Here is a 27,345-nt window from a genome sequence, read left to right on the forward strand (position 1 = left end):
TATTTACTTATTTTGAGGCAGGATCTTTCTGTGTAGCCCTGGGTAGCCTGGAACTCACTTTGTAGATCAGGCTGGACTTGAACTCTTAGAGATCTATCTGCCTCTGCCTCCTGAATACAGGGATTAAAGGCGTGTGGCACCACACCTGGCCCTCCTTTTCTTTCTTGGCAAGCATTCCACCACTGAGCAACACCCCTGCCTTGTGCTTCTTTTCTTTCCAAAATTTGGTTTTGATTTTCACAAACAAAAACAAAACAACAAAACAAACTATAGGAGGTGGCCTAGTATTTATTATTTTTGTATTTTTGACATTGGATCTCTCTGTGTTGCCCAGGCTGGCTTCATTTGTGTTGCCAACAAAAATCACCTTTAAAGCTAGGTGTGGTGGTACACACCTTTAATCCCAGCACTCAGGAGGCAGAGACAGATGGATCTCTGTAAGACTGAGGCCAGCCTGGTCTATATAATGAGTTCCAGGCCAGTTGGGGCTACAGAGAGATCCAAAACCAAAACCAGAACAAAAAATAGCATTGAAGTAAAACTCGGTGGGTAGTCTTTGAGAGAAATTCTACCCATAGTGCTCGGGAGAAGGCCACATCTTTATTTTACAAATGAAGAAAGCAGGATGGAGCTTCAGGTTGATCCCAAACATGGAGCAGCAAGGATTTCTTGTGCTTTCACTCTCTTTACACAGTCTGTGGTTTGCCACGCATTTGCCTTGAACGGTGTTTCAGACCCGAACCAGCGACTGTGCATTGGGGGCGATTACAGCAGGTTCTCTCTTAGTTCCTGGACTTGGCATTGTAGCCTTCTCCTGCTCCTCCACTCCTTCCTCACCTTCACTCAACCCACCACCAGGCCAGGCCCACCCTCTGGCTGAGCTGTTCATAGCTCTGACTTCCTGTTTTCCTCCACTGTTGCTTCCTCAGGTCAGGTCAATTGCTGTGTCTTCACTACTGTTCTCTCCATGTTTGTTATGGTTTTGCTGTGGATAGATAAGGTAGACTCCAGCTGCGAGCCCCTTTTTGTAATAGGAAATGATTACATTTCCATCATGGTGTTGTGTTTTATGTACACAGGTTTCTATCACCTACTATATTGGTCAGAAACTACCAAACAGCCTACTTTATCTCTCCAGGTTTGCTTCCCATTAAGTCGGTAGACACAAGTGGTCTCCAGTCAAAATGAACTGCTATTGTTCATTAAACACACACCACAGCTTTCTGACTTCGAGTTGCCCATTTCTTCACATATTCTTCGGTGCCCGTTGGCCTGATTCTGTTTGCTTGCCATAATATGATCCTCCCTGATAATTGTTTTAGAAAGCAAACGGCTGATATATATGAATAGCCTTAAGCATTATCCTGTCCTAGGCCAGAGATCAGCCAAGCTGTTCTTGGTTGGATTCTTTCATATGGTTGGGGATTGGCTAGATGTGGACTGATCTTGGACGGCTTCAGCTGGGACAGCTAGGCTATTGTCCACATGGTCTTTTCTCTCTCTCTCTCTCTCTCTCTCTCTCTCTCTCTCTCTCTCTCTGTGCTTAGACCTGCTAACCTGCTCACAGGATTCTGAGAAAGAGGAAGCATGCAAGGTTTTATGACGCCCAAGTTTGAACTCAGTTTACCATCCCTTACATTCCATTGGTCAGTGCAGGTTCAAGGGATGGATGGGCGGAACTTCAAATTTACACTGCAGAGAGCATGGATAAGGGAGGGGCGAACATTTCAGGCATTTTCTGTAATGTACTCTGCCAGAGATGGACAGAGTTCTTGCCTTTGAGGAGAGACTATGAGAACCAAGGGCTGAAGTGCTGTGCAGCAGTGAGGGGGTTCTCATTTGGGAGCTAGTAGGTGGGTGCATCACTGACAGAGCACCTCAGCAGGTTATGTAAATTCTTTATCCTTCAGTTTCCTTACTTCTATGCTTTTTTATATTATTTGTTTATTTAATGTATGTGCCCACATGTGTGTGTGTGTGTGTGTGTGTGTGTGTGTGTGAGCATGTATGTGAAGGTCAGGGGAAAACTTTCAGGAGTCTGTTCTCTCTTCTACCATGTGGGTTCCAGGGATCAAACGCAGGTCATCAGCTTAGCAGCAAGCAGTTTTATCCACTGGGCAACCTTGTCTGCTTGCCCCACTTCTAGGGAAGAAAAAAGTATACTTATTTCAGGAGTTGTGAAGATTAAATGATAGTGATGTGTGTGTGTGTGTGTGTGTGTGTAGCTTAGAATCTTTTCTGCTACAACATAACATATGAATTATATATATTCATATATGCATTATCATATATGAGGCAGGCAGGCAGAAGAGCACTGTGCACAGTCAGCAATCTGTTTTCATGCCTACTCAGGCTGACTGTCCTTGAACAATTTATCTCTCTGGACCTCGGTTTCCATATTTATTCTGTTTTGTTTTGAGACAGGGTTTCATGTAGCCTAGGTTGGCCTCAATTGCATTTATAGCTAAGGATGACCTTGAACTCCAAATCTTCCTACCTCCATTTACCAAGTGCTCAGATCACAGGTGGGATCACAGGTGTGCATGGCCATGCCTGGCTCTCAGTTCCCTTATTTGTAAAAGAACTCCCTGAAAGGGGCTGGAGAGATGGCTCAGGGGTTAAGAGCACTGGCTGCTCTTGTAGAGGACCCAGGTTTGATTCCCAGCACCCACATGGTGGCTAACAGCCATCCATAATTCCAGTTCCAGGAGATCCGATGCCTTCTTCTGACCTCTGTGGGCACTGCATGACACAGATGTAGTTACATACATGCAGGCATAACATTCATACACATAAAATATTTAAAAAATAAAAATGAACTATCTGAGGTTCTCTTGTACATTGTTATAAAATATGCACAATAGAATTTATTAAACAATTTTAAGTGAGTCCAGTTCAGTGGCATCAAGAACATTCACACTGCTCTGCAACCATGCCCACAGCCCGTTCATTTCCAGGATGGCTTCATCTCCCAAACTGAAACTGTTTTCATTAAGCATCAACTGCCTTGGCAACCACCACCCTGCTTTCTGTCTCTTAAATTTGACTCCTCAGGATATCTTACTTAAGAGACTCTTACAATAGTTGTCTTTAGTGTCTGGCTTATTTAACTGCTCACAACACCTTGGAGGTTCTTCTGCCTCAGAGCGTTCTGTCAGAACTTCCTTTCTGTTTGATGCTGAATAATATTCCACTGTGTGTTTCCTGCTTTATCTGTCATCCCTCAGTGGACACTGGGTTTTTCTACCTTTTGTTTTGTTTTGTGAAAGGATCTCACCGTGTAGTCCTGGCAGACCTGGAACTCAGTATGTAGATCAGGCTGACTTGGAACTTGCTGTGATCCTCCTGCTTTTGCTTCCTGAGTGCTGGGATTACCAGCATGCATCACCTTTTGACTGTTGTAAATAACGGACCATGAACGTGGGTATAGAGATATTTGTGTCTTTACTTTAAATTTTATTGAATATATATTCAGGAATAATTTGAGATTTTTTTTAAGCACTAAGAATTTGTGATTACAGGAAAAGAAAAGCAAATTATGAAATCAAATTTTCTCCTTCCCCTACTTACTTTTTATTTTATTTATTTTTATTTAATGTGAATGAGTGTATTGCTTGCATGTAGATAGGTACACCCCCATGTTATGCAATGTCCAAGGAGGTCGAAAGAGGGTGTTGGATCCACTGGAACTGGAGTTTTGGACAGTTGTTAGCTGCTATGTAGGTGCTGGAAACTGAACCCAGGTCTTCTGTGGGAGCAGCCAGTGCTCTTAACCTCAGAACCATGTTTCCAGCCCCTACTTTTAATGGTTTATCTGAAAGTATTTGACAGAGCTGCCTCTCTCCTCTCTGTGTCCACAATGCCAAACTGTTGGAAGGCATTGCAGTTGTGCAGCTTGCCTGCCTCACCCACCAGGTCTGTCAGCTTCTTGAGGCTTTGCCCATTTACGAATGCTCAGTGCCAGTTTGGTAGGAGCAGGGGTTTGATAATGATGAGTGAATGACTCAATTACATTGTCTTTTACCAGTTTGTATTACAATAACTGCTCAGAAATGCAAGACATTTAGTAATGGAACTCAGGACAGCTTGCATTGCCTATAACTTTGGCAGCTTTTAATATCTATGAGGTCCACTCTTCATCGAGGATGTATTTGTATCCTTAGCTGCAGACAAAGGATTCTGACCACTAATGGTAGTGGTGTCTATGAGTTCAATGGCCAACTTTGACCACTGAAATTCCATTGATTAACAATCAGTCTCTCTCTGTCTCTGTCTATGTCTCTCTCTCTCTCTTTCTCTCAATTTTTATAGACAGGTCTCATGTAGCCCAAGCTGGCCTCAAACTCACTATATAGCTAAGGATGACCTTCAAATTCTGATCCTCCTGCCTCCACCTCTAGAGTGCTGGAATTATAGGTATTACCACCATGCCCTGTTTTTCCTTTGAACTGAAGTTTTTGGTCCATCAGTGGAGACTCTGAAAATAGTGCTTGAGATTCTTCAGGTGTGACCTAGCCTGGTAGAGAACTGAAGGTCTTCTGCACTTAAATTTTTGGAGATTGAACCTACATTAGTTACTTTCTCGTAACTATGATCAAATGCCTGACAGAGCAACTTAAGGGAGAAAAGGTTTATTTTAGCTTGTAGTGTCAGAGAGATTGCAGAGAAGCGAAGGCAAGGCTGGGACCAGGGACGGCTAGAACCTTTCAAAGGTCCCCTCCTCATGACCTACTTCTGGCAGCTAAGATCTTTTTTTTTTTTCTTTTTTTCTTGAGTCAATGTCTCATGTAGCCCAGGCTGGCCTAGAACTTGCTATGTAACTGAGGATGACCTTGAACTTTTGATCTTCCTTCCTCCACCTCCCAAAAGCTGAGATTACAGGCATGAGCCACCATGCCTAGTTTTATGCAGTGCTAGGGATCCAACCCAGCACAGATCCCAATCTCTAAAGGTTCCCCAGCCTTAAAGTTAGTGGTACAAACTGGGGACTGACTGTTTGAAGCGTGAGCCTGTGGAGGGACGTTCTAGATTCAAATCATACCTTAGTTTGTCAATAAGATGGAAACCATGTCTACATAGTTATTGTGAAAATAAGAAGCACAGTATGTGACATGTAGTACTCAGTACTTAATAAATGTCATTATGAGAGGCAGCAGACCAGGGAGCATCTCTAGGTGGGGATGGAGAATCAGGCTGTGAACTCTGTTCTCGGGTCAGCTCTGTAAATGTAATCTTACAGCACTCTCAGTGTCCACTGGGCTGACTAGGTAGTTCTTCCACTGGAGAAGCAGGCATGGGCTTCAGCTCTGAGAACTGGAATTCTTGACTTTATGAGTCTAAAATTAAAACAACATTTGAATAACTTAAGCCCCAATTGCAAAATGTTACTGACTGCCTTTTAATGGAATGTGTACCTGTGAGTTTCCTTGCTTTAAGGGAGGTTCAGGACTTAACCTGTTTGTCCAGATTTACTGACTCTGTCTCGTTATTCTCTGCACTAGTCCTACTGAAGTCAGATACTGGCAATAATCCACCCCCCCACCCCCCCCACCTGCGAACAGTCGAGAGATCCAGTTAGCCACATCCTTTGTTTATTCTATCCTGGAATTTCACATCAGTTGGACGGGAGATGTGGCTTTCCACATTTTTCACACAGTTTCCGTGCTTTTCAGCTTGGTTTTTATGTAAAACAATTGGCAGAGTACCAGGCTCTTCTCTTGCCCTCTGAAGCCACTATCATGCTGATTCTGTAGAGCTTGGAGACAATGACTAGGGACGTGAGCTTTCCCAGTCAGTGTGGTTTTCCACAGTGAGGAATCTTACCCTTCTGCTGCTTGAGCCAAAACCATATGGGGGTGGTGTGGGGCATGCCATGCTCCTTTTCCAAGTTCAAGATTAAAGTGGTGCAATGTAGAATTCTTTCCAGGACTTGGTAAACAGAGAGCCAAGGAATGTGACATGGTTACAAGTGAAATATTTGGGAAGGCTTCCCTGATATCCTTTTCGTGGAAACAGGGGTAAGAGCTGTGGTAACACTAAGGGACATTTGGATATACAAACTTGACTTGATAGGCCTGAACATATAGGACAGAATTCAGGAAATCCTGTGGTAGGCTATGGAGGGGGTGCAGATAGGGGAGGAGGTCTAAATATGATTAAGATGTATTATATGAAATCCACAAAAATTCAATAAGAAATATACATTGAAAAAAAAGGCTATGGCAAAATGCTCTTCTTCCTCCATTCTAACCAGGAAGAAATCTTTGTTTAAAAAATATTTGTATTTCTCTTTGTTTTGCATTTTGATGCTGTGGATTGAACCCTGAGCCTATTTTTAATAGGATAAAATACTTTTCAGGTTTTATAAAAACTTATTTTTATGGATGAGTGTATTGCCTGGGTATAAGTGCACCCATGTCGTGCAATGCCCACAGAGGTCAGAAGAGGGTGTTAGAGCCTCTGGAACTGGAGTTACAGATGGTTGTTAGCTGCCGTGTGTCTGCTGGGAACTGAACCTGGGCCCTCTGCAAGAGCAGGCAGTGCTCTTAACCACTGAGCCATCTCTCCAGCCCCAAAATACTTTTAGCTTTTATATGATTTGTTTATTTATTTATTTATTTATTTATTTATTTATTTATTTATTTATATCTTTTTGAGACAGGGTCTTCCTATAGCTCCAGCTGGCTTAGAACTCACTATGTAGACCAGGCTGGCCTTGGACTTACAGATTCCCCCTGCCTCTGCCTACCGAATAATGGGATTAAAGGCATGTGCCATCATGCTTGGTGATTTATTTATTTTTAAAAAGTTTTTTATGTATATGAGCATTATGACTGCATGTATGTAAGTGCACCTGTGTCATGCAGTGCCTGCAGAGGTCAGAAGAGGGTGTCAGATCTGGAGTTGCAGATGATTGTTAGCTGCCATGTAGGTGCTTGGATTCAAACCCAGGTCTTCTGCAAGTAAAGCCAGTGCTCTTAACCATTGAGCCAGAGGTTCAAGCCATTAAGGTAGAGGTATTAACCCTACTTTATATGGAAACACTTTAATGACAACAGTCTTGTATTTGTTTAGGAAAAAAGAAAATTACTTGCCAATGAACTAGAACAGTTTTCTTTTTTTTATATTTTATTTATTATTTTTATTTTATGTGTACATTGCCTGCATGTATGTAAGTGCAGCTGTTTTGTGCAATGCCCTCGGAGGACAGAAGAGGGCATTGGATCCTCTGGAACTGGAGTTATAGATAGTTGTTAGGTGCCATGTGGGTGCTGGGATTCAAACACAGGTCTTGTTCAAGAACAGCTAGTGTTCTTAACCGCTGAACCATCTCTTCAATCCCTAGAATGGAGTTTAAAAAAAAAAATTTGCATAAACTTGGGTATGTAATACATGATAAAATAGGCACTTCAGTTCATCGATAAATTTTTAGCAGATTCTCTTCATATACATGCCTCTCAAAATAAAGGAAAATAGTTTCATACTCTTTATATCATATAAAATTCAGATGAGTGGAAAATCTAAGCAAAAAATTCAAGTGATAAAAAGTAAGATGTAGGGGTACTATCTGAATTCATGATGAGTTAAGAAGTTAAGAAGGCCAGAAACAGGAAAGAAAGTAGATCCTTGGAGGACTAAAGGTGTGATAAAATCATGGTGAGACGATGTCATTCAACCTTCTCAGGAGACTTCAGAGGGGGCCAATCACATCCAGGCCAGCCAGCACTGCAGTGTGCAACATACTTTGGGGAAGCAGCTGTTAAATATGAAACACCGCACCAGACTTTGGAGTGGTGACGCTGCTTGAGAGGCTGTCTTCTACAGCAGTAAAGGAATCATTTCAATGAAATAGATACAAAAAACATTTGCTGTAACATTATCTACATGGCAAAAACTTACAACTTACTCATGATTGATGAAAGAAGTAAAAAGATAAGGTGTACCTAAGTACTCTGGAGTATTTATTTTGCAGCATTGCAGATGCAACTCAGGACCTTGTACATGTTAAGCAAGTGCTCTACCACGGCACTGCACTGGAGACCCATTTGATATATTAAGGAGAATAAAGGCTAAGGATGGAAGAGTCAAACATGCATGAAGCCCTGCGTAAAGCAGACAGGACCTAGTCTCAGGTGCATGCCTACTGAGTGGAACAAGAAAGCAAACAATTACGTTGTATGGTCCTTTTAAGAGAAAAACGATGAAAGAAAAAAAGTACTATTCATTGAACAAGCAAACAAAGCGCAGGGAAAAAAGAGGTTAAAAAAAAGAGAAGGGATTTATCCAAACATTTGTAAATTATGGAAGTCTGAATATCTGAATGGAAAACCAATCCTTAGATTTTCTTAAACCTACTCCTTAAATTTTCACTCATTTTTATCCCTCGGAAGGTGCAATGCCATAGAAAGTCTGTCTTCCAAATGGCAACCAACAGAATCTACCACTTAAATTAAGCATAAAGGGGGCATTTTGGTAAAATTGTACTAAGATGCACCTACAAAAACATGGCAATAAGAGGGTGCCGAGAGCACTTTCATAGCACTGTGTGTTGACTGGTTGGCTCTTGATTTGTACATTTATTCAGTGAATACCCAGCAAGCTCTCCCAGTGTGCTGCAACATGGGGCTGCCGCTGGGTCCAGCGATGGAGATGGTAAGGCCCTGGCCCTCGGGCTGCTCACACCCTACAGGTGAGAAAGCATGGTGTCGGTACCACAATGCATCCTTTAGGAGATGTTGGCAAGCGTGTCCCACTGGGCAAGGAATTCATAACTCCAGAAGTAGACTGCTAATTCTTACCAGACCTTGCCAAGCTCTCTCCGTGGCGTGCCATTTTCCTTGCGCTGGGCAACAAAGGCAAGGTCAGGGGTGTTCTTGACATCACTGAGGTCCAGTGGACACGTTTGCCAAGACTACAAGCAAAGAAAAAGCAAATATTGACCCCAGGTTTAAAGGATGATGGATGGAAATGTGAGTAAAGTTTGGTTTGGAACAAAGTGCTGGACAATGCTTGAGGAGACCCAGACACATGAAGGGAGTCCTTTCCCTGCTTTGTGGGCAGGAAGGAGGTCTACCTCTCAGACCATCTATCATTGGTGACACACACAGATTGGACATTTACCGGGTCCAATGTGGTCAGATATCAGAACTAGACAGTGAATATTACGAAGTTCCCCAAGCTTTCTGGGCTTGGGGTCAAGGTAAAGAATCTCTTGCTTTTTACTCTGGGACCGTGTTGTGTGGTGTCCCATTTGCTTTCATTGGGTAGAGCTAAGAAGGTCTATAAACAGGTTCCACGTGCTTAAACTGCTTGCAGTTTTTCCAGAAATTGAAAAACAAAGTATTTTATCGGGGCAGGCAAGACGGCTCAGGGAGTAAAGGTGTCTGCAGCCCAGCCTGAAAATGACCCGAGTTTGATCTCCAGGATCAACATGGTAGAAAGACAGAATGGACTCCCACAAGTTATCTTCTGACCTCCATTTACATGCTGTGGCACACATGCACTCACACACATGCACATGAAATAAATAAAAATGCAATACATTTTATAAAAAGAAGGAAAGATACTTCATTGATGTGAAGGATATCTTATTTCCATGTATCTCACTTCTCCCAATTTTATTCACATATTATTTCATTGATTCAATCATCCACATAGGTATAAAAGACTGGCTGAGCTGGTACATACTTTTATCTCAGCACTTGAGAGGCACAGGCAGGCAGATCTCTGTGAGTTAGAGCCAGCCTGGTCTCCATAACAAGTTCCAGTTTAGCCAGGACTGCATTGTGAGAGTTTGTCTTGAAAAAAAAAAAAAGGTACAGCCTGAGCTTGGGAACTAGAAGTCAGGGTGAGAGGTGGGCCACATGGATTTGCTGCAGGGAGGTGTATGACTCTACATCTGCTTCCTGTGTTCTGATTTTTGTAGGCATGCACACATCATTTGGAAGCACTCTTAGCGTTCCTGAAATGTGACTTAGTTTTCTATGGCCTTTAATAATTTATTTTTAGTTGGCAGTTAAAATTTTACATATATTCATAGTATACACATATTTATATTATATACCATGATATTTTATCAACCCAGTTCTCTGGCTTTGTCTACAAGCACCATGGGCTCCTCTTCTACCCATTTAAAAATTCCATTTTCCAAAGTTAAGTATTTTAAAATATTGCTAACATAATTGTTTTTCTGCAAGGAAAAATTCAAAGACCAAGCTGAGTGCAGTGTGTGTACCTGTAGGTACAGCTACTTGGGAAACTGAGGTAGGAGGATCACTTGAGCCCAGACAATTGGGGCCAGCTTGGTCAACATAGTGAGACTCTGATTAAAAAAAAATGCAAAGACTTAAATACTATGTACTTGAAAAATATAAAAGTAGACATATTCCCAAAGCAATAACTTAGTTCTTATGATATCATAAAAGCATAGTAGTTGTCTTGGTATGTATGTTTCCCATTGCTGAGACTGGGTAATTTATTAAAAAAAGTATTTTTCCAGTGAAGACCAGAATTACAAGATCATCCTTGAGTGGCTGGTCAGGGCTTTCCTGGTGCATCCTCATATGGCAGAGCTGGAAGGGCAGAAAGGGACGCACTCTTCTCTCAACCCCTTTTCCAATGGTAATAATCTACTCAGGAGGACAGATCCCTCATGATCTGAGCATCATCTTAAAGATCTTGACCCAACTCTGTGCCCTGGGGACTATGCTCCCAACATAAGACTTCTGTGCACATTCAGATCACAGCAGTAATCGTGATAAACTTTGAAGACCCGAAGTGTTCTTCCACCCCTGCCGCAGACACATGAGGCATTTGCAAAGCCTTAAGCTCACAGGCCTTGAAGTTTGTTGGCCTTTCTACTCAGAGGCAGCTGGTAACAATGAAGGGGAAACGAATTTGTCTGTTTCAAGAAGTCTCTTCAAGTTGATCTATCAAAGACTGTGACTCTCTTCTGATAGTTTCTCTTATTTTCCTGGTGACACTGTCTGTTTTGCATTCCTTGACTCCCACATTTCACTTTCCACGGAGGCCAGGTTCCATCTGTGGCGATCGTGATATTGAGCTTTTCTTTGCCCACTACGGAGCTTCCACTGGACTTTCAACTCTTGCTTCTAACTTAACCTGTCCCTTCAAATTAATGGGACTTGGCTCTTATCTTTCCAGCATTCATGTGAAGCCTGGGAACTCCTTACTCAAATTCATTGCTCTCCTCAGTTCCTGTTTCTATTCATACGGTCACAGTATCCATTTGGAGGAGAATCCTTAACTCCACTGACTCTCATTGATTCTCTTTGTTGATGATTCTGTACCTTGCCCTGTGCTACCCAACTTCCTCTGTCTGGGGTCAGAGACTATGGTGTCTACTATAACAAGTGAGAATCTTACTGTATGCAAGATGACTTCTTTTTAAATGAAAAAGAATTTTATTGCAAGTGTATGCGTGTTTTGTCTGCATGTATGTAAGTACTCCTTGTGCATACAGTGCCTGTGAAAACCAGAAGAGAGAGTCAGATTGCCTGGAACTGGAATTCCCGGCATTTGTTAGCCACCATGTGTTTTCTGGGAACCAAACCTGGGTCCTCTACAAAAGCAGCCTGTGCGCTTAACTGCTGAACCATTTCTCCAGCCCCATAAGATGACTTCTTAATATTTAACACTTTGCACTGGGTGGGTGTTTAGTCACCCCCTTTGGGGTGAGAATAAGGCACGGCAAAAAGAAAACTACAGATCAGAATCTCTTGTAAGTATGTATACAAAGTTTCCCAACAGAACACTAGCAGACTTAACTTGGAAAAATGAAAAAGGATTATGTACCATGCCCAAGTGAGATTTATCCCTAAAGGCAGGTTGCAAAAATCAATGTACTGCTTCATATTAATAGAAGTCATGAACTTAAAAGGAATGATGTTCTGGTATATCCTAAAATGTGTACTAAGTCTTAAAAGCTTCATGCTAAATGAGAGAAGCTAGGCTCACCAAGATGCCATGTATTCTATGAGACTATTTGTGTAAAATGTCCATGGGGGCAATCCTAAGAAGACAACGGTAGACTCATGATGCCCAGGAGATAGGAGAAAGGAGGGAGTGGAGCGTGACTGGCATTGGAGGTGGGGTTTCTTTTTAAGGTGATGAGTTTTGGCACTGTTATTGCACAATCTTGTAACTGTACTAAAAACTACTTCACTGTTATGGGGTTGGAGAGTTAGCTCAGGGATTAAGAGCACTTGCTGCTCTTGCAGAGGACCCTGGTTTGTTCCCAGCACCCACAGCAGGCAGATCACAACAACCTATAACTCCAGCGCTAGAGGATCCTGTGCCCTCTTTGGGCCTCCATGGGCACTGCATGGACATGGTGCATGTACATGTAGGCAAAACACACATAAAATAAAATAAAAGTTCCAAAATTTTATTTATTATTTTTATTTTATGTGTATGAGTGTGTTGCCTGCATGTATATAAGTGCACCGGTGTTGTGCAATGCCTGCAGAGGTCAAAGGAGGGTATTGGATTCCCTGGAACTGGAGTTACAGAGAGTTGTTAGCCCACATTTGGGTGCTGGGAACTGAACCTGGGTCCTCTGCAAGAGCAGCCAGTGCTCTTAACTGCTGAGCCATCTCCACAGTCCCTAAATTTTTTTTTTAAACCTACTGCACTATACATTTAAAAAGACTTATTTTGTTTATATGTATGTGTGTGTGTGTGTGTGTGTGTGTGTGTGTGTGCCTGTCTGTAATGTGGGTGTAGGTGCCCATGGAGGCTAGAAGAGGGCATCAGACCCCTTGGAGCTGGAGTCCTAGGTGGTTATGAGCTGCCTGATGTGGGTATTGGGAACCAAACTTGAGTTCCCTCTTTAAGCAGCAAGCACTCTTAACCATTGAGCCATCTCTTCAACCCTGCACTCTCCACTTTTAAATATGAATTCTATGCTTTGTGAGATATGTCTAAATAAAAAAGAACTGAACAGGAAAATAAATGAAGGACTAGCAAGATGACTCAGTGATTAAGAACACTGGCTGCTCTTGAAGAAGATATGATTCAGTTCCCAGCACCCATATGGTGCTTAACAACTGTATATAACTTCAGTTCCAATGGATCCAACACCCTCTTCTGTCCTCTGTGGTCCTTTCATAACATGGGTGCACTTACATACATGCACATAAAACACGAATACACGTAAAGTTAACATAAATATTAAAAATAAAGAAAATAAAAGAGAATTCTACAACACTTGGCAGAACATTTAGAACAAGTAGACACAGAAATATGAGTTAATTGATTGATTGTAAGAACCGCTGGAATTCTTTTTCTGGTTCACAAATTATTTGTTGAGTAATAGAGAAATGAGCTCCAAGTAGCTTACCCATATAACCCTCTGAGAAAGTGGGTCCTAGGGATTGTTTTTGGTAAAGCAAACCAAACACTGGCCATTTATTGTAATCATGCAACAAAACAACAGAACACATTTGCTAAAAATAGAGCTTATAAAGTCAAACAGCTTACGTCTTCGGTAAATCAGGAAGACCGGATCTGAGGTGCAACACTTCCTGTCATTCTCTTCAGGAAACCTGTCCTGAGATGAAAGACTAAATTCTTGTGTATTTATTTTTATGTGTATGAGTGTTTTGCCTGCGCATACATAAGTGCTCCACATTGGTGCAATGCCCAGCAGCCAGAAGAGGAAGTCGGCTCTCCTGGAACCAGAGTTATAGACAGTTGTAAGCCATCATGTGGGTGCTGGGAACTGAACCCAGGTCCACTGAAAGAGCATCTAGTGCTCTTAACCACTGAATCATAAGTTTTTAAAGTTAGTAAAGATCACGCCCTTAGTTTGCATCTCTCCCCCTAAGCATTTTAATTTTACTTTCAGCATCAGTATGACAACCTGCTCCACAGTGGCTGCTCTGGGAATGATGCCTCTCTGCCTTCATCTCTACACCTGGTCCTGGAAGCTCATGCAGAATCTCACCATTCCATATCAGAACATAGGTCTGTATGGGGCTTGTGAGATTGAGTGGAAACAGTGAATGATGATAGTACAAATAATAGTTGTTGTTAATTATATATCTCTTTATTCATAAGTTTTGGCAATTATCTAAATTAATTGTACTAATTTTATTACTAGTTTCACTTCCTAGATTTTCAGGTTAAATGACTTGACCAAGATCATGTAGTATAGAAATGGAATTCTAACTAAGGAATTCTGAATTCTTTTTTGGAGACGTAGTCACACTCTGTAGCCCTGGCAGGCCTGGAAGTTGCCATGTAGCCCAGGCTGGCCTTGAACTCACAGAGATCCATCTGCCTCTGCTGCCTGAGTGATGGGATTAAAGGTATGTACCACCACATATGACCTCAAATTCTTGTTCCCTATTATTAGATAGCTTTTTGTCAGTGTAATGAAATACCTGAGGCAGGCTATTTATGAAGAAAAGAGGTTTATTTAACTCAGTTTTGGAAGCTAGAAGTCCAAACAACATGGTACAGTTTCTTGGGAGCCCTGGTCCCTGGCTGGTTTGTCTCATGTCAGAACACATGTAGAAGAGAAAGTAGACACATCTTGATCAGGAAGTTAGAGAGCATGTTTATGATTCAAAATTCCCCTCGACCTAACAGCTCCAATTACTCCTTCTTACAATTTCACCTTTCATATTGCCTGTGAGCTTTCACTTTTTCTTACATATTGATAGTAAAGGCTTCCTACTGAGCAGTAAAGCTAATCTCCATGTCACAGTGGTGCCCATCTCTCTCTTTCATGATCTCTCCTGAAAGTCTCTGCAGACATACCAGGCTTGGAAATTTCACTTGGAAGAGAAATTTGGTTGAACAGTCTGCCTGTTCTAGCCTGGTCCGTGTCTTTGAAGAGGAAACAGAAACTATGATTCTTAAAATTTTGGAGTCAGTCTTGGAGTCTCAAGTTAGCATGTTGAGGCTGCCAATCATGGCCTACAGTTCAAGGCCTGGGACAGAGGTGACCCCTGGTAACAACTGTAGCCTATCACATTTGAAAATCTAGAGTAGAATCTTCATTTAGAAACCATAGTTTTATGTGCAATCTTCTCTGATCATTAAGTTATTCAATACATTATTTTTTATGGCATGTTCTAAAGGGCGCTAGACAATGAAAAACCCACTTCTCATGAGGAACTCATAGGGCTTGGGAACCAGGATTACAAGTAGTATCAGATCTCTCTAGGAAACAGCAGCCTGGGTCCTATTGCCACATGGAGAGCTACACTGCTTTAACCAGCCTGCCCTCAATGTCTGTATTCATCTGGCCAAAGGCATTTTTCAACACTTTTTGGGTTGCCTGACTGCATTTGGAGCATCTGAGCAATTGCTTTGGTAAAGTGACAAATGCTATTTTTATAAACACTTTTTACTTTGTGAAGTCGATGACCTCAAATAGGGAAATAATAGCTATAGTGATAGACAGGCAACATCCATCCTTAGGGACCAAAGAATTTCACAGGCTTAGAATGATCATCCTCCTTTCTAATCATTTCATTTCCCATGTAATTGATTGTTAGATGATTCAGAGAAAAATGGCAGCCCAGGTGTGGTGGCATTTGTCAGTATCATAAGCTCATCAAAAATTGTCTTAAAAAAAAAACAAAAAAACTTTTGGAGATGGGGAGATGGATTCAGAAATAAAGTTCAGCTTCCATTAAAGATGCTCTTTAATTGAAATAGAAATTACCGGGAAGGACTTGGGAGTTAGGGGAAGAAGGACACTATCTGATGGATTTTCTTTCTCTTTAGGAATTACCCTTGTGTCACTCATCGTTCCAGTGGCCTTTGGTATCTGTGTGAATTACAGGTGGCCAAAACAATCGAAAATCATTCTCAAGGTCAGCAACCCCACAACACAGCACATCCTCAGACACAGAGACGTAAAGGCGGGGGGTCGGTGCTCATTGAGAACCAATGAGCTGCCCCAGGAAAGCCCACCCCTGTGGTTTCCCTTCCATGTCTTGTGGTTGGGAGCCCTGCTCTGTCACTCCCATTGGCCCATACAGAGGTTTGTGACACCTTGGAAAACATGATGCTCTTAGTGACAAAAACACTAAGGCCTGAGTGTGGGCAGAGATTGCCAGGACCTGTCCTTCCACCAAGGTTCACACAGGCACCTGTGGGATGAAGCTCCTCCCTCAAGTGTGAACAATGGAGTCTCAGTGTGCAGGGCCTCAGGTTGGTCTTGGGAGAGTAGAATGGAAGGTTGTGTTGCCAAAGCATTCCTGCCATCACTAAAGATGTAGTTTCTATACATGAGCAAGTGCTGCTGACCTCATGAAATCACCCACTAAGCTCCGAGGAGTTTGGACATGGAGTGATGGAAACCAGAGCATCCTACCTTCCCTTGGCTTTGCCGTGCTGTCTTTTGTCTGCTTGAGAAACAAATAATTGTCCTTGCTAATTGGCTTTAAAATTCCTAATGAAAGGGGAGACATAATGAAGTCAACCTCCTGGTCATTTTCCATTTTTCCACTTAAGCATCACTTAGAAGACATAAGAATGTAACACGTGATGCTTCATCAAATTGAAAAGGACATTTCAGTCGTATCTTACATTTCTAAAGAAATACCATTTGGGGATTAATTGGAGGTTCAGCAGATGTCTGTTGATTTGCTGGGTTCGTGGTTTGATGTAATATAAGCTCGCTCTCTGGCTCCCCATGGCTGCATTCCCAGTTCTTTCAACAAGAGCGAGAGAGGACAGGCAACAGGAGAAGGGCTTACATGCTGTACACGTACACTGAGCAGTCCTTGAAAGTCCTTCTGGGCTGTGTCCTCTTGGACTACAGCCCCTTCCTTCCCATACCTTTGTTCAAGGAGAACATTTCTAGAGGGTAGTGCTTACAAAACAGGAGGAGAGTGGGATTATGAGAACTTTCTTTACATGTGCTCTGTCTTTAATTATTTTTGAAAGGGCATTAAATGACAACAGCAATAAAAACCCCAATTCAAGTCTTTCTGTGCCTTGTTATTCCATCAGTGTCAATGGAGAAATCAGGCAAAATTCTTTTCACATTTTTTTGTATATTATTTTTATTAATTATTTGAGAATTTTATACATGTATTTTGATCACATTCATATCCCACTCTTCCTCTAACTTGTCTCAGATATACCCCTCATCTCTCTACCCCCTCACAAATTCTTGTCTTCTTTATTTTTTAATTTATAACTCACAGGTCCAATTTGTAGTGCCCATCTACTCATGAGTATAGGGCCATCCTCTGAACATGGCTCATGGCTCACTTACCAGGGGCCGCACCATTCAAGAAAACCGATTCTCCCTCCCCTAGAAGCCATCAACTGTCCATAGCTCCTCAGGTAGTGGAGTTCCTCCTGAGTCAGTCCATCGTCGTCCCCCATCGTCCCCCATCCCCTCCCGCCCCCCCAACTGGATATGTTGACTGGCTTGATCTTATGCGGGTCTGGTGCAGGCAGCCACAGCTGCTGTGAGTTCATGAATGCAGTGGTCCTGTCATTTCCAGAAGACACAGTTTTTATCCAGGCTTCCCTGACCTCTGGCTCTTACAATCTTTTTGTTCCCTCTTCCAGACAGATGTTCTGTAGGTCATTTTATTTTTTAAATCTGTAAATAAAATGCTTAAGGGGCTAGAGAGATGGCTCAGCAGTTAAGAGCACTGGCTGCTCTTCCAGAGGACCTGGGTTCAGTTCTCATCACCCACATGGCAGCTCACAACTATCTGTAACTCCAGTTCCAGGTGATCCACTGCCCTCTTCTGGCCTCTGTAGGCACTTATCACACATGTGGCACACATACATGCATGTATGCAAAACACTCATATATATATATATAAAACATAAAAATAAATAAATCTTACTGGACGTAGTGGCATATGCCTTTCATCCCAGCACTTGGGAGCAGAGGCAGGCAGATCTCTGTGAATTTAAGGCCAGCCTGGTCTACATAGTGAGCTCCAGGCCATCTGGGGCTACAGGGAGATCTAGTCTCAAAAAAGACCCACCCCAAAATAATAACTAAATAAATCTTACAAAAAAGGGTAGATTTGCAACTCCTTTCTTGAGCCAGGGATGGTGGTGCTCTCTTATAATCCCAAAACTTGGGAAGTGGAGCAGGAGGATCAGTTCAAGATCATCTTGGCTACATAGCAAGTTCAAGCCCAGCCTGGGCTACACAAGACCTTATCACCTTCCCTCTCCTCCCAAAAATATTTTTAACAAATTCTATCGCATTTATGCTAAAATCTATTGAATAATATGCATAAACTAGAGTGCATGATTTAATTATTTTAGTATATGTCTATGTGTGTGCATATTATATATATGTATATTTATTTAGTTATTATTATAATATATACACATGTATACTTTATTTAGAGACAGGGTCTCACTATGTAGTACAGGCTGGCCTCAAACTCATGGTCTTGCTGTCTGGTGTGTCCCTGTATTTAAACTTACCCTGAGGCACATCTATGATTCATTAGTTGTTTTATCTGTATCGTAGTTACTTCTGCATCACTGTGACAGAATGTTTGACCTAAACGATTTAAAAAGAGCAAGGTTTCTGATGGCTCACAGTTGCATAGAGTTCAGTTCAGGTTCATGCAGCTTGGTGTTGCTGGGCCTGTTTAAGTCAGAGCATCATGGAGGCAGGCATGTGTTATGGAGTAGAGATGCTCATTTTCTGGCAGACAAGAAGCAGAGAGGGAGGCAGGAAAGGTTGGGGACAAAATATTCCCAAGGATCCATCCCCAGTGACCCACTTCCTTTAGCTAGGCTTCAACTCTGAAAGTTTCCAGAACCTTCCAAAATAATGCTATCAACTGGCTACCTAAGCTTTAACACATGAGCTTGTAGGGAGGGGAGCATTTCGTTCATATTCAAACCATAATAATTTGTCTTTACTTTCTTTAGTTCTCCATGAGCTCCTTCACATCCGGAATCATTTCAAATCAAGACTAATGTAACTAGGGAGACAGTGTGCTGTCCACTTGAGATGAATGAGAGCTTTCCAAATTATTAACTCTTATTATATTAATTATGTATTATATTGTATTATTGACTCAGATTGTCTATTGCAAATGGTTGTTATGTTTGGTAGACAGAAGCAGTGTTCTAAATAGTAGGAAGTTATTGGTAGCTCAGAGGGTGATGGTCAGGCAGATTGTCAGGCAGGACAGACTATGGATAATAAGTTACTGGAAAAGAGACTTAGGAATATGGAAGGGTACTGGGTGCTGCTGTGGTTTGCCCTTCTGAGACAGGCTTGGTCTCTAGCTGGGTGATGAGGAGGAGGAGGTAGAATCTTGAAGAGATGGAAGTAGTTAGTCACAAGAGGTACTAGTGCAGGTCTTGAAGGACTGGATGAGTCCTTGTGAGAATGGGTTATCATAAGGGAGCCTGGTACCTCCCTTCTGTGTGTGCTGTTTTCTGCTCTGGCATATGCCCACACCACTGTGAAGCTATCTGTCACGAGATCCTCCTGCACCAAGCAGAGGCCATTGCCATGCTCCTGAATCTCTAGAACTTGAGTGGAATGAACTCCTTTTCTTTTTTTGAAAACATATTTTATTTATTATTTTTATGTGCATGTCTGAACTGCCTGCTTGTAGGTAAGTGCACCCGTGTCATGCAGTGTCCATGGAGGACAGAAGAGGCTGTCAGATCCCCTGGAATTGGAGTTACGGACAGTTGTTAGGTGCCATGTGGGTGCTTGGATTTGAACCTGGGTCTTCTGCAAGAACAGCTAGTGTTCTTAACCACTGAGCCATCTCTCCAGCCCCTGAACTCATTTTCTTTATAAAACATCCAGGCTTAGGTATTTTGTAAAAACATTAGAAAATGGACTAAGACAGATGCATACTGCAAAAGTTCACTTATTTTACATTGTGTAACATCTACAAAAACCAAGTCCTTGTGGCTAGATTCTCTGCTTGAAAGGGAAATATATTGATCATTAAATAAGAAGACTTAACATTTGTGTCCAGTTTCTCAATTTCTAACTTAGCTGAACCTCTTGGCTGTTCAGGAGCTGACGGTTTTCCTCTATGTAGCAGTTCCTTTCTTCACTCTTGCTTTCTCTGGGTTCAGGTATCTGAGTATCTGAGGTCAACTATGGTACAAATATATTAGATGGAAAATTCCAGAAATAAACACTTCATGTATTTAAAACTGAGCATATTGTATGAAGTGTGATGAAATCTTGCACTGTTTGGTCTGGGACACAAAACGACACTTTGTTCATCACTTCCAAACTGCATATGCTGTGATGATGTGACACATGGCTAAGGGTCTAAAGACACCTGAGAAGCCATTATCCCTACCTCTAGTTCATTAGGGTCTTTCTAGATGTTAGAACAGTCATTGTTTTTAGCACCTGTCCTAATTAGCTTTAATTGTGTACTTGATGCAACATAGAGTTCTCTGAGAGGAAGCCTCGATTGAGGAGTACTCTAGATCAGACTGGCCTGTAGGCATGTCTTTGAGAGGGACTGGCTTGATTATTAATTGATGTAGGAGGGTCCAGCCCATGGTGGGTGGCACCATTCTTAGGCTGATGGCCTTAGGCCATATAGAAAGTTAGCTCAACACAAACCTGAGGAAGCCAGCAAATAAAGGTCTGTCCTCCATGGTTCCTGCCTCAAGTTCTTGTCCTGACTTCTCTCAATGATGGACTGAGACCTGGAAGTGAAAGCCAAATAATCCCTTTCCTCCTTTAAGTTGCTTTTGGCCAGTGTGTTTTATTACAGCAATGGAAAGAAAACTAGGACAGCACCTATACTGCCCAGTCTAGACTGCCCTGGATACCTCTTTCCATTGTTTATATTATTTACTATGTACTGTGATTACATATTTTTTTGTTTCATTACACACTGGTCCTGATCAGAGACAACTTATTTGTTCTTTTCCCGTTAGTTGATAATCTACTCCATCATAGGTATGCATATACAGGAAGAAGATTGGATGTACAGGATCCAGTACTATGTCTGATTTTAGGCATTCACTGTGAATCATGAAACACTTCCTTCGTGGCTAAGGGAAGGCTACTTTAATGTAACAGTTTCTGAGTTCCTTCCTCTAGAACTTCTAATTTTTAAACCTTTTGCAGCTTTGAGGAACTTTGCATTACTGAGGAGCGTACCCATGATGTTTCTGTGTACTTATTTTGTTGCTTTGCTTTAGATTGGGGCCGTTGCTGGTGGGATCCTCCTTCTGGTGGTTGCAGTCACTGGTATGGTGCTGGCAAAGGGATGGGATTTAGATATCACTCTTCTGATCATCAGCTTCATCTTCCCTTTGGTGGGCCATGTTACAGGCTTCCTACTGGCATTGCTCACCCACCAATCCTGGCAAAGGTACAGTTACATTATCTCGTTATCTATAAGCTGTGTGTTGGGGAGAGATGCTGGGGCTAAAATTTGGACTTGTGTATGCTAGACCCAAACGCTACCTCTTTGCTACATCCCCAGCTCCCAAATGCTTTTTTAAGGAAAGTGCACTGAGCACACTGGCACTGGCAGGTTTTGATTTTAGGAGACAGGAAGGGTTTCTTCATACATGGTGGTTGGTACAGGAAATGACAGAAAGAATGTGAAGGGATCCTACTAATTCTTTGTGTAGGCTACTGCCAGTTTCACAATGATGGGAGTTATAATTTGAGAATTTAAGATTAGGGTTTTAGTGTCACTTGTTGATCTCTGGATGCATTTCTCTTTATATTCCAGTAATGGACAATTCAAGTCCAGCCAGGACTCCATAGCAAGACCCTGTCTCAACCATAAAACTGACCGAAAGGTGGTATCTGAATTCTAAGGATCATTAGGAGGAGTGGTAGGCATGACAAATTCTAAGAGATTAAGTTCTTGCAGGGCATGCCTTTAATCCCAGCACTCGGGAGGCACAGGCAGGCAGACCTCTGTGAGTTTGAGGCCAGCCTGGTCTGCAAAGTAAGTTCCAGGCCAGCTGGGGCTACAGGGAGACCCTCTCTCAAAAAGACAAAAAAATAAAAAAATAAAGAGAGAGAGAGAGAGATATTAAGTTCCTATTCATTATGCCAATTAAAAAAAATTATAATACTTTTATTATTTCAAAGACAGGCAATTTTTAACACATTTTCCCAGAAGTATCTTGAAACAGGTTATGTAACAATATATATACAATGAAGTTTAAGGTGGGGAAAATAGTAAGAAATCAAAGACCAAAGGATTGCTAACATGGGGTCAACTTTGGTGGAATAATGAAGGTTTCCATTAGCTTTGTCTTTTTTTTTTTTGGAAAACCCTAATGAGTTTATTAGGCTTGCTAACAGAGCATAAAGTGGGGGTTTATTTACAGAAGAGTGCCCCCTCCCATTTATGGCTGTGCTGGAAAGTCCACACTCAAAAAAAAAAAAAAGTCCTATGACTTCCCGACAGTGCACAAAATGGCGAGAGAGGTGCCTCATTGTGTTCTTAGCTTATATATCCTCAGCCCCTCCCCCACATGCACCTAAGGTCCACTGGTTGGAATGGGAAGGGTAACTGACTCCCCCTCGACTCTTTGACAAGCATGGGAAGGAGGTGTGACTATAACTTGCCAGCATAGTGATTGGAGGACATTTCCAGTTAGCACTCCACCCCTTCCTCTGGCTGTTACATTCTTCCTGCCAACATCTTCAGCAAAAGTCCCTGAGCTTTGGAGGGGATGGTAGGTGTGGGGTGCTCTTCCTCCCACTGTGGCAAGGCACTGAACTTTTGGGTCTCTGCATCAACTGTGTTCCATGGGCTATTGGCCCATTTCAGTGGGATTCCATCTACTATAAAAATAGCAACAGAAAGAAGAAAGAACATCTAAACAGTGGCTGCTATAATAACTTAACCTATGGGTGTAAATGCAAATGCTTGGATGGTGTTTTAGCAGGTACATCACATCCATTTAACAAAACAATTGCAGCGGCTTCCCCACTGGGGCCTATCTCCTCCCCTACCGCTGGGGGTTGGCTTGGTCTATCGTACCAGATGTGTGTTTCACCCCTAGGAACAGGCATTATATCTAATTGAAAATTTGCTGGTTGTACATACACTAGACGCTCCATTATTGCACCAGCATGAGCATCTTGTATGACATGTTGATAGTGCAGCACTTGGGGTCTGTTGTTGAGCAGAATTATAGGAGACAGTTCTCCTCCAGCCATCTGCATATTGCCTTCTGGTTGTGCCAAATTTTTAAGAATGACTACTTATGGGGCTGGAGAGATGGCTCAGTAGTTAAGAACACTGGCTGTTCTTGCAGATGACCTGGGTTTGAATCTCAGCACCCACATGGCAGCTAATAACTCTCCATAACTCCAGTTCCAGGGGAGCTGACGGCCTCTTCTGTCCTCTGTGGGCATTGCATGACAGGGGTGCACTTACCTACATGCAGACAATACACACATACACATAAAATAAAAATAATAAATAAAAAAAATAAAAAAGATTTACTACTTATGCAAAATACAGGAGTTTGTCTGAAATATTCAAATTGGGGTATACTACTTTATAAATACTGTAGAATATTAAAAATGATAGTGCTCAATGTTGGCATGCATGTAAGAAGGTGAGTGTTATACAATAATGAGGAGGAACAATAACAACAGTGGGCACAGGTTTTCTGAAACGCAGTTTAATGTCATATGCACAGTCTTATAGATGTTTATGGTGCTGTGCTGGACAGCTTCAGTTGTCAACTTGGCATCCCTGGGAAGAGGGACCTGCAGTTGAGGAATTTTCTTCATTGGATTGGCCTGTGGCCATGTCTGTGGGGGCATTTTCTCGAATGTTGAGTGATGTGGGAGGGCCCATCCCACTGTGGGTGGTGCCACCCCAGGCAGGTGGTTCTCTGTTGTATAAGAAAGCAGACTTAGTGCAGGCCAGAGGAGCAAGCCAGTAAGCAGAATTCCTCCATGGCCTGTGCTTTAGTTCCTGCCCTGAGTTCCCACCCTGATTTTCCTCAGTAGTAAACTGTGCCCTGGGAGATAAAATAAACCCATTCCTTCCCAAGTTGGTTTTGGTCAGTGTTTTCATCATACCAGCAGAGCGTAACTACGATAGTGGTTAACTCAGTAATTTTGGTTGAGGCAGGTTGTAATCCTGGATGGCCTTGAACTTTCTATTCTCCTGCCTCAGCTTCTTGACTGCTGGGATTACAGGTTTGGGCCACCACACTCAGCAGCTATCTGCTTTAAAGACAGGTCCATCAGATATGCACATGAATACTGATGTGCTAAAATGTTAATTGCAATGCCACTTATAAATGTGAAAATGGAAAAAATTTAAATATCTAACAATAGGGCGATGTATATTCATGAAGCATCCATGTGGTGGATATGATGCATCAACTTCAATGATGTTGCAAAATACCCCAGAGCTACATTTTATTTTAAAATCCTTTTTTAGGAAGGGCATAACGTGGTGTTCATTTTGATTTCTACTTTGTGGAAAAAAACAAAAGGAATATGAGAAAATACCTGAAGAAATAACACAAATGGCAATTTTGAGTGGTGAGATTAAGGGTAATTTCAGTTCTTTGGTATATTTTCTAAGTTTTTCAGTGAGCAAATTTATGTTTAAAATGAGAAAAGAATTATTAAAGGAAAGTGGCAGAATTTTAAATGTGGGAGTTTGGAAGTTTGGGTTGACCTTCTATTTCACCAAGGAACCCTGAGCATAGCACAAGTACTGGCGGAGGCTCCTACCCATCTAGCCGGTTTTCTTCTCATTGCACTCTGGGAGGTAGGTATGACTGTCATCCTTTTTCTACCCATGAGCGAGTCCTTCAGAATAGCTAAGGGATTTAACCAAGTTCCTAGAACTAGAAAATTGTGGAGTTTGGATTTGAACCTGGGCTTGATTCCAAAGTCTCTAGTTAAGAACACAGATGCTGAGCGGTGGAGAGTTGTAACTGGATCTGGAGAGAAAGCAAGGATCCTTCTGGCAAGGTGTCGCCAGCTGTCTTGTCTTCCAAATAGTTAATGGCCTAAGAAGAGGCCTGAGATGCTGCATGTGCTGTGAATGGTCCAGGTATGACCATTAAGCTTTGGCACTTAATCACACCAAGCTACTGATAAGTGTAGGAAAGAAGTGGGAGGAGGAGGAAAGTGTTTGCATGAGGGTAGGTAGAAACAAAATGCTCATCACAAAACCTGCCAGTTAAAAGCATTGCTACCGCCCCCGGCCCCCAAAAGCATTGCCCCCCCCGCACTGCCCACCTTGCTGCCACCACACTGAGACCCAGTTCTCACATCTCTACAGACGCCCAAGAAATTGGGGACAAACGAAACTGCCTATTCTCCAAATCCCTGCCTGTTACTTCTTTTTTCTCTCCTGTTTTTCATTTTCAAGTAAGATTTATTTCATTTTTTTTTTTACAATCTGAAGAACCAATACATATAGAAAAAAGTAGGAAATGAACGAAATTTATCTTTAAACTCTTTCATTAAAAGCAGGTTTTTCTGATGTTGGATTTTCATTTAGAGTTTTTGTGTGCTGTTCAGTTTGTCCTGAGGCGCACCTCTGACCTGGTTTCCCCTTCTCATCTCCTGCAGCCCTCCTCTGCACGCAGACTTGCTTGCAGTAACATGAAGCCCTTCCCGAAGAACCTGAGCGCACACTTGCGCCTTACTCTCTATCATTTCCCCAACATTAGTTACCTTTCTACTCATCCCTCTGCAAAACTCTCCAGCCACTCCTGTGACTTTCCTGAAATTCTACAGCATCCTCCCACCACAGCCCTCATCATCCTTTTGCACTGAATCTTTCTGTGTGTGAATCTCGCCCTTCCACTCTGATTCCTATGGTTCTTGAGGCCCTACCTCTCAGGGCACCCTAGAAGACTGCTCTACAGACTAGGTTCTCAGTTAACTTCTGCTGAATGAATAAACCCTTTTAGTCATCTGAGCGGATAGCTCATGTTTATCTTTACACATAAGAGAACACTTATGAATGGTTCTTTTTGCTAGTATGTAATTCTTGAAAAATTTTCATTGCCAGGTGCAGGACGATTTCCGTAGAGACCGGAGCTCAGAACATTCAGTTGTGCATTACCATGCTCCAGCTGTCTTTCCCTGCACAGCACTTGGTGCAGTTGTTTAACTTCGCATTGGCCTATGGACTCTTCCAACTTTTGCATGGATTTCTCATTATTGCAGGTGGATGAACTTTTTCTGGGTAGACTTGACTGCACACCAGTTAACTGATTTATCCACATTTTTTTCAATCCAACTTTATATGTGCTGCCTATGTGATATATTTCCAGCGGGATACTTTTGGGGATCATAAAGTACAAAACCAGGATACTTTGAACAGTGGGAGTTACACAGAAAAAAAATTTAAAAGCCACTTGAGTGAAAGTTTACAACTAGAAACAAATATATTTCATAAAATCAGCACACTAACAGAGCCTAGATTCTGGGACTTAGGACAAAGGCTCCATGAGTGATCATTGACCTCAACTATAACATTCACTGGATGTCAGTTTCTATTTGTTGTGTCTCATACAGAATTTTGAAGTTTCTCAAATGCTAAGCTACTTTAGTGTGCTAAGTGGCTGTAAAGTATTTTTGAAATACAAAGAAATAATACATATATACAAGCATAGATCTAGATACAGAAAGTTTATATACACATACACTGACATATACTAACTACCCATGTGTATAGCCAAATATGCATTATTTTAGAGTAAATTCTTATGTCATTTCACAGAACGTAAAATTTAAAAATGTATGCATACACAGACACATACATGTACATATACATTTACTTATTTTGCTCTTGGGCCCTGAAATAGGCTCTGAGTAAGGTCAATGGTTACTGATAAAATTGGCTAAACACTGCATTACTTTTCTGTTGCTGTGATGAAACACTATGATCAAAAGCAACTTATAGAAGAGTTTATTTTGGCTTGTAGTTCAGAAAGGAGAGTCCGTAATGGAAAGGAAGGCATGGCAGCAGGCAGAGCAGAAAGCTGGCTGAGCACATCTTCAGCCCCCCACAGGAAGCAGAGGCAGCAGGAAGTGGGGTGAGGCTACAAACTTCAAAGCCTGCCCTCTAGCAATGCCCTTCTTCCAGCAAGGCTGTACCTCTAAGGTTCCATAACCTCCCCAAACAGTGCCACCAACTAAGGACCAAGTGTTCAAATGCATGAGCCTATGGGGGATATTTCTCAATCAAACTACTGCATACATGGATTATTGTATATTGACTATTAATATAGTAACAATAATACAAGGAACATTGAGGGTCTGAGTTTTTCTGTGAGATAAAGGAAATATTACTTTTAGAATAAACTCCTAGTCTGAGGCTTAAGTTTTAGAGAAGCAACAGGTTGGGTTTATTA

The 27,345-nt window shown here is 41.9% G+C and overlaps 1 protein-coding gene across 3 annotated transcripts in view; it reads left to right on the top strand.

Moving 5' to 3' along the window:
• The window catches only part of Slc10a6 (solute carrier family 10 member 6), a 32,771-nt gene that overhangs the window by 3,767 nt on the left and 1,659 nt on the right, over positions 1-27,345 (top strand). For all 3 annotated transcript variants that reach the window (XM_008851750.2, XM_029555341.1, XM_008851749.2), the window contains exons 2-5: positions 13,868-13,986; positions 15,760-15,848; positions 21,172-21,344; positions 25,998-26,155. In XM_008851750.2, coding sequence (XP_008849972.1) covers positions 13,868-13,986; positions 15,760-15,848; positions 21,172-21,344; positions 25,998-26,155 — 539 coding nt within the window. The remainder of the gene's footprint in view (positions 1-13,867; positions 13,987-15,759; positions 15,849-21,171; positions 21,345-25,997; positions 26,156-27,345) is intronic.

The sequence above is a fragment of the Nannospalax galili genome, unplaced genomic scaffold (genome assembly GCF_000622305.1).
Source record: "Nannospalax galili isolate Female #2095 unplaced genomic scaffold, S.galili_v1.0 scaffold405, whole genome shotgun sequence".
Classification (NCBI taxonomy): Eukaryota; Metazoa; Chordata; class Mammalia; order Rodentia; family Spalacidae; genus Nannospalax; species Nannospalax galili.